The 8,768-nt window shown below is 54.9% G+C and overlaps 1 protein-coding gene across 1 annotated transcript; it reads left to right on the forward strand.

Annotated features, from left to right (window-relative positions):
- The first annotated feature begins 225 nt into the window (after nt 1-225).
- Nucleotides 226-8,501, forward strand: KLHL35 (kelch like family member 35). The gene is made up of 6 exons (XM_030794706.1): nt 226-1,106; nt 2,229-2,413; nt 3,921-4,039; nt 5,288-5,476; nt 6,989-7,177; nt 8,127-8,501. Exons 1-6 carry the CDS (start codon nt 226-228, stop codon nt 8,313-8,315), a joined length of 1,752 nt encoding a protein of 583 aa, XP_030650566.1. The 3' UTR covers nt 8,316-8,501.
- The last annotated feature ends 267 nt before the right edge of the window (nt 8,502-8,768 follow it).

Below are 8,768 nucleotides of genomic sequence, written 5' to 3' on the forward strand. Positions count from 1 at the left end.
GAAGAACCGAAAAGGGCACTGTGTCTCAGTGGGTAGGCAGGGCAGAATGTCGCGCTGGTGAGGCGGGGCTGGGGCACTGTAGCCATAAAGAACCTGGATGGTGAACGGAGGGGAGAGTCGCTGAACAAATGGACAAGGGAGGAAATAAATGGATGAGGGCTGTCGCCTCTCCCGGGCGCAGTCAGGTGGCTTCCCCTACGCTGTTTGTGTTCTCTCCCCGGCAGGATGCCGCAAAGCCATGGGCCGGAGGAGTCGGAGCCGGGCTGCGAGGCGCCGTGCGCGGGTCCGTGCCACGCGCAGCGCGTGCTGCAGACCCTGAACGCCTACCGGCGGAGCGGCACCCTCACCGACGTGGTGCTGCGCGCCGGCGGCAGCGACTTTCCGTGCCACCGCGCGGCGCTCAGCGCGGGCAGCGCCTACTTCCGCAGCTTGTTCGCGGCCGGGCGGCCCGAGCGCGGCCCGGCCGTGGTGCCAGTGGTGCCGGTGGCTCCCGAGGCGCCAGGCACGAGCCCTACCGGGGCGGCGGCGGCACTGGCCGTGGTGCTCGACTACGTGTACGGAGCGGGCGTGCGGCTGCGCGCGGAGGACGAGGCGGCGGCCGTGCTGGCGCTGGCGGAGCGGCTGGGCGTGGCGGGCCTGCGCGAGGCCTGCGTGCGCTTCCTCGAGGGCCGCCTGCGTGCCGCCAACAGCCTAGCGCTGCGCCGCGTGGCCGCCGCCTTCTCGCTGGCCCCACTGGCCGAGCGCTGCGGCCGCGTCCTGCGCCAGGCCTTCGCCGAGGTGGCGCGCCACTCCGACTTCCTGGAGCTGGCGCCTGACGAGGTGGCGGCGCTGCTGGCTGACCCCGCGCTGGGCGTGGCGCGCGAGGAAGCCGTGTTTGAGGCGGCCATGCGCTGGGTGCGCCACGACGCGCCGGCCCGCCGCGGGCAGCTGCGACGCCTGCTGGAGCACGTGCGCCTGCCGCTACTGGCGCCCGCCTACTTCCTGGAAAAGGTGGAGGCGGACGAGCTGCTGCAGGCCTGCGGCGAGTGCCGCCCGCTGCTGCTCGAGGCTCGCGCCTGCTTCATCCTGGGCCGCGAGGCCGGTGCGCTGCGGACCCGGCCGCGGAGGTACGGCCGCCATCCCCTAGCCTCCCGCCCTCCGTTCTTCCTGCCTGCTTCCACCGCTCATTCATTCTTTCATCATCCTTTAGTACTGCTTCCTGATGATATTCAGTCATTCGTTCAACATTTTAGAGGCTCGGTGCCCATAATTCTGCCCTTGAAGAGTTAACAAGCCAGTGAGGGAGATGCAGAGACCCCACACCTGCGCACACTCTCTTTGGCCCATGCAACCGTAATTCCGAGTACTTACTACTCTACGCAAGTTCTGTGCAGGGTGCCGGGATGCGGAAGTGATTTGAAAACACTCTGCCCTCTGGGAGCTTGCAGTCTAATGAGGGATAGAAATCGGCAGAGGCATGGGGAAGGAGTGAAAGCAGCCTGCCCCACCTTTGGAAAGCCAGACTGTGAGGCTCTGGGCAGAGTAGCCCTTAATCATGCCCCCAGAGACGACACTGTCTCTAAGCACAGAGCCTGGGACAGAGATCCTCAAATATGTGCCAAAGGAATTAGAAAACCAGTGGCTTAAAGGGTATGGAAATTCTGGTGGGGTCAGATGCCTGAGGGGTCAATTAGAGGGAAGAATGATTTGCTGAAAGGGTGAGTTATCCGGCTTAATGGAATTAGGGATGAGGGGATGTCATAAGAGGAGGGAGGCAGCAGAATCAACGATTGGAGGTGAGAAAAGGGTGTTGAAGATGAGTTAGCGACAGACAAATCTGGGCTTGAATTCCAGCTCTGACGCTTAATGGCTGCATGACTTTGGGCACGCCATAGTATGTGAGCCTCAGTTTCCTCCCCTGAGGAAGGGGTAATCCTACTAATAGAACTGCCATACGGATTAAACGAGGTGATTTTTCTAGGTGAGGGCAAGGGTTCTGTAAAGATTGTTTTTTTCTGTAGTTTAGAGGTCAGCAGAATGTGGTAAGAATTAGCGATTCTCTTCCCAGTACCCACAGGGAAAGTTGGAAGTGGCAGAGCCTAGCGGGATTGGGGCCGGGGGATCGGGTGGGCGGGGGTGAGGGCAGAAGCGCATGAAAAGGCAGCGGGACCGTGCAGTGTGGTCGAGAGGGTAAGAGAGGGCCGAACTTGGGTGCGGCCCAACAGGCACTGGGCTTATCCACACGCCAGATTCATGGACCTAGCTGAAGTGATCGTGGTCATCGGCGGTTGCGACCGCAAAGGTCTCCTGAAGCTGCCCTTCGCCGATGCCTACCACCCAGAGAGCCAGCGGTGGACCCCACTGCCCAGCCTGCCTGGCTACACTCGCTCAGAATTCGCCGCCTGTGCTCTCCGCAATGACGTCTACGTCTCCGGTGAGGGTGGAGCCACAACGGGAGCTCACTCGGGATTGACTGGTAGCCTCCGCACTCCACCCCCTTTGCATTTCCCTCCAATCGGTAGAGAGGGGCGGGATGTTTTCTGATAACCTACAGTTTGATACCAACAAACTGTGTCCTCCCTGAGGTTCAGGCCCTAAAGACTCAGAGAAGCATAAAACACAGTCCTTGCTCCCCTGGAGTGTCCTGGAGAGGAGAGACACTTCACTTTTACTGCCAGGCAGAATGTGATCAGAATTCTCAGAGTCCCCAGATGATCTGGAATGCCACTCAGGGAATCTAGCCAGGGTTCATAGAAGAGATGACTTTTCAGCTGGACCTTGAAAGTTGGAGGAAACAGTATGGGCAAAGGCACAAGGGCAAAGGCACATGCAGAAAGGAGCTCTGGGGACTCAGGGCTCTGAAGTGCAGGTTGAGTATCACAGGGGAGGCGGGAGTCAGATCAGGGAGACTTTTGAGTCTGGGGCTAGGTGGATTGACCTTAATGTTGTAAAGAACTGTGGGTGCCTGCAAAGGGTAAGCAGCAGGAGAATAAGCCAGGGAGGCCTCACAGACCATCCAGGCGACAGATTACCACTGGACAATTTATCTAAGGCCCTTGATGGCTCTGAGCAACATGTGGGGCGTCTGTTGGGTGCCACTAGGAATACACAAAGATGAGGGCTACCAAAGAGATGTGGCTCTGGTCACAGGCTCAGGCTGAAGGGTGCAGTTAGGGTTGTCCCCAGGGAGGCTCCCACTGAGAGGTGAATCCCCGGCCAAGATCCCCAGGGCGGCCAGACATGGGAAGGAAGAGTCCACATCCTGCATCCCCAGTGCCTGGCCCCATAGGGCATGCCATGTCCTCCAGCAGCACCAATGCTGGGCCTGGAGCCAGAAGCTCTGGTTCTGGCTCTGACAAAAGGCCATGTAGTCTTCCGCAGGTCACTGTTGGTCTCTAAGCCTCATCTGAGTTTCTTATATGTAAACTGGGTGTAATATTCCCAACACCTCATGGAGGGATGAGATGAGAAATGAAATTGTGCAGGTGAAGGCAGACGGGAGGGAGGGTTATTGGATCACCCTCTACCTCTCCTGGCTCCCAGTGCAGCTGGCTCTGCTTTTCCTGGGTCCCCAGTACATTCCAGATGCTTGCCTTAGGTACCCTTTGTACTCTTACCTTTAGTACAGCGGCCCCCTCTTTGCTTTCCTGAGCACATAGCCTGGCACACCACCACCACCACTACAAGGCGCCCGGTGAAAACCAGCCCCTTCTTCCTGAATCTGTCAGGCTTCTCCCCTCGAGAGTTGTAACTTAGACATTCCCACCACTTATTCAAAGCACGCTGGGTCACAGGTCCAAAGTCTTACACCAGCTCAAGAAGTCCTCCTGCTGCCTTCCCTTAACCCTTCCTTTGGATCTGGGGGCCCTAGCTTCTAGCTCTTTGGGGGTGCTTGGGATAGCAAGAGAGCCTGTGGGCAACAGCTGCTTCTCTCTCCCTAGGAGGCCACATCAACAGTCAAGATGTGTGGATGTTTAGCTCCCATCTGCACACCTGGATCAAGGTAGCCTCTCTGCACAAGGGCAGGTGGAGGCACAAGATGGCAGTTGTGCAGGGGCAGGTAGGCACGAGCTGCAGCGGCTGCCCTGGGACCCAAGGAACAGATCTGTGGATGTGCTGGAGGGAGGTTCTCTAAAACCCTCTCTTTGTAAGAAGGGGTCTGAAGCCCCCCGAAAAAGAAAGAGACTTGTCCAAGATCACATAATAATGGCTGATGCTAATAATAATAGCAATTACTGTAATAGTAACAGCCTGGGCCAGGCACGGTGGCTCACGCTTGTAATCCCAGCACTTTGGGAGGCCGAGGCGGGCGGATCACGAGGTCAGGAGATCGAGAGCACGGTGAAACCCCGTCTCTACTAAAAATACAAAAAAATTAGCCGGGCGTGGTGGCGGGCGCCTGTAGTCCCAGCTACTCGGAGAGGCTGAGGCAGGAGAATGGCGTGAATCCAGGAGGCGGAGTTTGCAGTGAGCCGAGATCGCGCCACTGCACTCCAGCCTGGGTGACAGAGCAAGACTCCGTCTCAAAAAAAAAAAAAAAAAAAAAAATAGTAACAGCCTGATGGTCAAGGGTGTGGGCTCTGGGGCCATACAGTCTAGGTTTGAATCTTGACTGTGCCACTCAAGAATAAAAGAATCTGTCGGCCAGGCACAGTGGCTCACCCCTGTAATCCCAGCACTTTGGGAGGCCAAGGCGGGCGGATCATGAGGTCAGGAAATCGAGACCATCCTGGCTAACACGGTGAAACCCCGTCTCTACTAAAAATACAAAAAATTAGCTAGGCGTGGTGGCAGGTGCCTGTAGTCCCAGCTACTCAGGAGGCTGAGGCAGAATGGCGTGAACCCGGGAGGCGGAGCTTGCAGTGAGCCGAGATCGCACCACTGCACTCCAGCCTGGGTGACAGAGCAAGACTTTGTCTCAAAAAAAAAAAAATCTGTCAATTATCTTTGAAAGCTACACCCCGAATTCAGAAACAAAGATGCTTCTTAGACTCAATTAAGTGGGGTGGTAAAGTCTCAATACTAGCTATTATTATTAAGCATCAGCTTGGTGCCAGGTATTTTACAGCTGTAACCCGCATTCAGTACCCATCCTAAAGACAGGTCTCATCCCCGCTAAATGAGACGAAACTGGCTCAGGGAGGTACAGCAACTGCGCGGAGGCCGCCCAGGTGGTCTCCGGGGTCAGTTTGGTCCTGAAGCTGGGTTGGGGACAGGGATAGTTTCCAGCTCAAAGACTGTAAGACTGAAGCGATGAGGCCGAGGGGCCTAAGGCACCCGGCTCCCCGGCCCATGTCCTCACTTGCAGCTGTTCGCGGTGGGTGGCTTCGACGGCCTGAGGTGCCTGCACAGCGTGGAGCGCTACGACCCCTTCTCCAACACCTGGGCGGCCGCCGCGCCCCTCCCGGAGGCTGTGAGCTCGGCGGCGGTGGCGTCCTGCGCGGGCCAGCTCTTCGTGATCGGGGGCGCCAGGCAGGGTGGCGTCAACACGGACAAGGTGGGCGCGGGCCTCGGGCGTGAGAGGGCGTTGAAGGCTGGGGTGCCCACTGTGTGCCAGGCGCAGAATTGGGCGTTTCCATGCCCTTGTCTATTTATTCACTTAATCCCATCAACAGCCCAGACCAGTCACCTCCATGTTTCAGGGAAGGAAATGAGCAGAAAAATGACCCCAAGGTCACATAGTGGGTCAGCAGCACACTGGGACTCAGATGTTTGGGCTGGTGCCATATAAGTTTCATACATTTTAAAAATTGAGGGCAAGATAGTTAAAATGCTTTTGTTCCATTCCAAAAATAATACACTTATTACTGAAAATTTAGAAAACACAGAAAAATAGAAAAAAATAACCCATAATCCCACCGTCTAGGCAGAGCTGCTATTCGTATTTTGGTGCATTGCCTTACAGGCTTCCACTGAATTGATTTTTGTTTTTCTTACAGTTTTGTTTTCTCACTGTTAGAATTTTGCATTCTGCATTTTATTCTAATTTAGGTATGAGCACTTTCCACGTGATTAGCAACTTTACAGCCATCATTTCAATGTCTGTACTATTCCACATGGTGGATGAACTAGAGTCTACTCATCTTTTATTGTTGGACAATTAGGCTTTTTGCAAATAAAAATATTTATCATAGCAGTTCCTTCCCTCCCCTGATGGCCTCATAAGCCTGTGGTCCTAGGACTTGACTCTTTCCCAAATTAGGGTGCCCACCCTTCCTTATTCCCTGACCACATTCTTCCAGCAAACCCTCCTGGAGCTGAGTGATGGGCATTCATGGTGGGAGGCCCCATTTAACACCATCTGTGCAGCACTGATTTGTTATAGGCTGCTGTGGGGGGAGGGGGGTCTCCAAGGAAACGGTTGAGGAAACAGAGTGAGGTGAGCAGGCAGCTAAATACAGAAACTGTTAAGGGCATCAGAAACACCCATGGGCATGTGGACAGCTGTAGAAATAGGGCTGAAAGACACCTCAGCTGGAATCTTATGACCTGAGAGCACCAGGAAAAGAGAAGGGAGTTGACAGTGTATGCAACTAGGAACACATCCCCATCGGGGGTCTGCTCTGAGGACCCTCTATAACCCTAAAGTAGACAGTACCTCTCCCAGCTCAGTATGATGTGCTCTATGATTAATCTTACATGAGGCGACTGTGTTCTCCATCAGAGAGACTATTCTTGTGTGTGTGTGTTGGGGGGTGGGGGTAGGGGGGAACACCAGGGAGACCTTTAAGGATGGGGTGGCATTTGAGCAGGACTTTGAAAGATGAGGAGGCTTTCGACAAAGGGAGTCCAGAGGCAGAGGACAGAACATGGAACTAGATGAAGAGCCCTTGAGGGCAGGGACGGTGGATCTCCCCCTCCCTCCCAGATGCTGGCTCGGGCCTGGTGGACACTGGCAAATGTCCTTTTGAATGAATGTCCCCGGGGAGAGAGGTGGCAGCATGTGGGCAGTGGGGCATTTGTGGGGGGGTGGTGAGTCTTCATCACCGCTGCTCCTCTTGCCCCTCAGGTGCAGTGCTTTGACCCCAAGGAGGACCGGTGGAGCCTGCGGTCACCAGCACCCTTCTCACAGCGGTGTCTCGAGGCCATCTCCCTTGAGGACACCATCTATGTCCTGGGGGGTCTCATGAGCAAAATCTTCACCTATGATCCAGGCACAGATGTGTGGGGGGAGGCAGCTGTCCTCCCCAGCCCTGTGGTAAGTGGAGGCTTCAAGGCAGGAGAGCAGAACCCACTTCTAAGGCTCTGGATCTTGGAGCTTATGAATCTTGTGTGACTCCATCCTAGGTGGTTTTATTATACATCACTCTCTAGCTCGTCCTCACAGTGATAGTGAACCATGCATTTCACAGATGAGGAGACTGGCCTTAGAGAGGTTCAGCACCTGGCCCAGGCCAACAACTAGGCCCTGTTAAGGCAGAGCCTAGAACCCTGCAGTCCCAAGTGCTGTAGCTCTGAGTGGGGATTTGGTCCCAATGACCCTGTGGTCTCTCCTGCCCCGAAGGCTACTGCTGGTAACCAATCATGAGGTAAGATGTGGGGAAGGGAGTTTAAGTTCTGCTCTAGTGATATCAGAGCAGGGAGGCCCAAGTCCTGGAAGCTCTGGCCCCTGCAGTTCCCTGCCTCCCCTACCTTCTTCTCCATCCCCTGAAACTCCAGAGACTACACAGGTATGGTTGGACTGGTGGTCTCTGCCAGTTCTGACCTTTGGTGACCTTAGAGGTGAGATTTATGGCTTCTCTTGAGTCTGAGATTCTAAGATGGCGGCAGTCGAGATTATTGTTATTGGTGTGCTTACCACATTCCAGGCTCTATGTAAAATGCTTTACATGCTTAACTTCCATTAACTGTTAAGGGAACCCTGTGAAGAAGGCACTTTAGTTCTTCTCCCTTTGCAGATGAGGAAACTGAGGTCCAGAGAGGTTAAGTAACTTGCCTAAGGCCATTCACTGAATACCCTTATTCTAGTTCAAGAACCATAGTTCAAGCTAGAGCTGGAACTCAGGTCCATCCAGTTTCCTGCCTCTCTACAGTCCAGACTGCCTGTTCACAGTCTGGGTCAAGGGTCTATTATCTGGCCTGGCCAGGCAGGGACAGAGGAAGCCCCAGGCTGGACCTGATAGTTGTCTTTCTGTTTGTCCACCCAGGAAAGCTGTGGAGTCACTGTGTGTGATGGGAAGGTCCACATCCTTGGCGGGCGGGATGATCGTGGAGAAAGCACCGATAAGGTCTTCACCTTTGACCCCAGCAGTGGGCAGGTGGAGGCCCAGCCATCCCTGCAGCGCCGCACCAGCTCCCACGGCTGTGTCACCATCATCCAGAGCTTGGGCAGGTGACTCAGATTTGGACAGCCTGAGCCAGGAGGCGGAGAGGCAGGCGGAGCTCAGGTGCACACTCTGCTCCCTCATGGCACCTCCACGCAAACAGCCCTTAATTTAATGGTCCCTTTTCTTGTATAAATAAAACCTTGTTGGGTCTGTGTTCCAGCTGCAGTCTGCCCTGCCTGGAGATGGAATGTCTAATATTTGCTCCCTGTGTTTACTCTTGATGAAGCACTTTTATGCCATTGCAGTCTGTTTGGGCTACTATCACAAAACACCTTAGACTGGGTGATTTATAGAAATAAACAGAAATTTATTTCTCACAGTTCTCAAGGCTGGAAAGTGCAAGATCAGGTGGCCAGCAGATCTGGTGTTTGGTGAGGGCTCTCTGCTTCCTAAATAATGTTTTCTTGCTCAGTCTTCACATGGGAGAGGGAGGCCGGGCAACTCCCTCCAACCTCTCTTATA

Source organism: Nomascus leucogenys, chromosome 15 (assembly GCF_006542625.1).
Source record: "Nomascus leucogenys isolate Asia chromosome 15, Asia_NLE_v1, whole genome shotgun sequence".
Lineage (NCBI taxonomy): Eukaryota > Metazoa > Chordata > Mammalia > Primates > Hylobatidae > Nomascus > Nomascus leucogenys.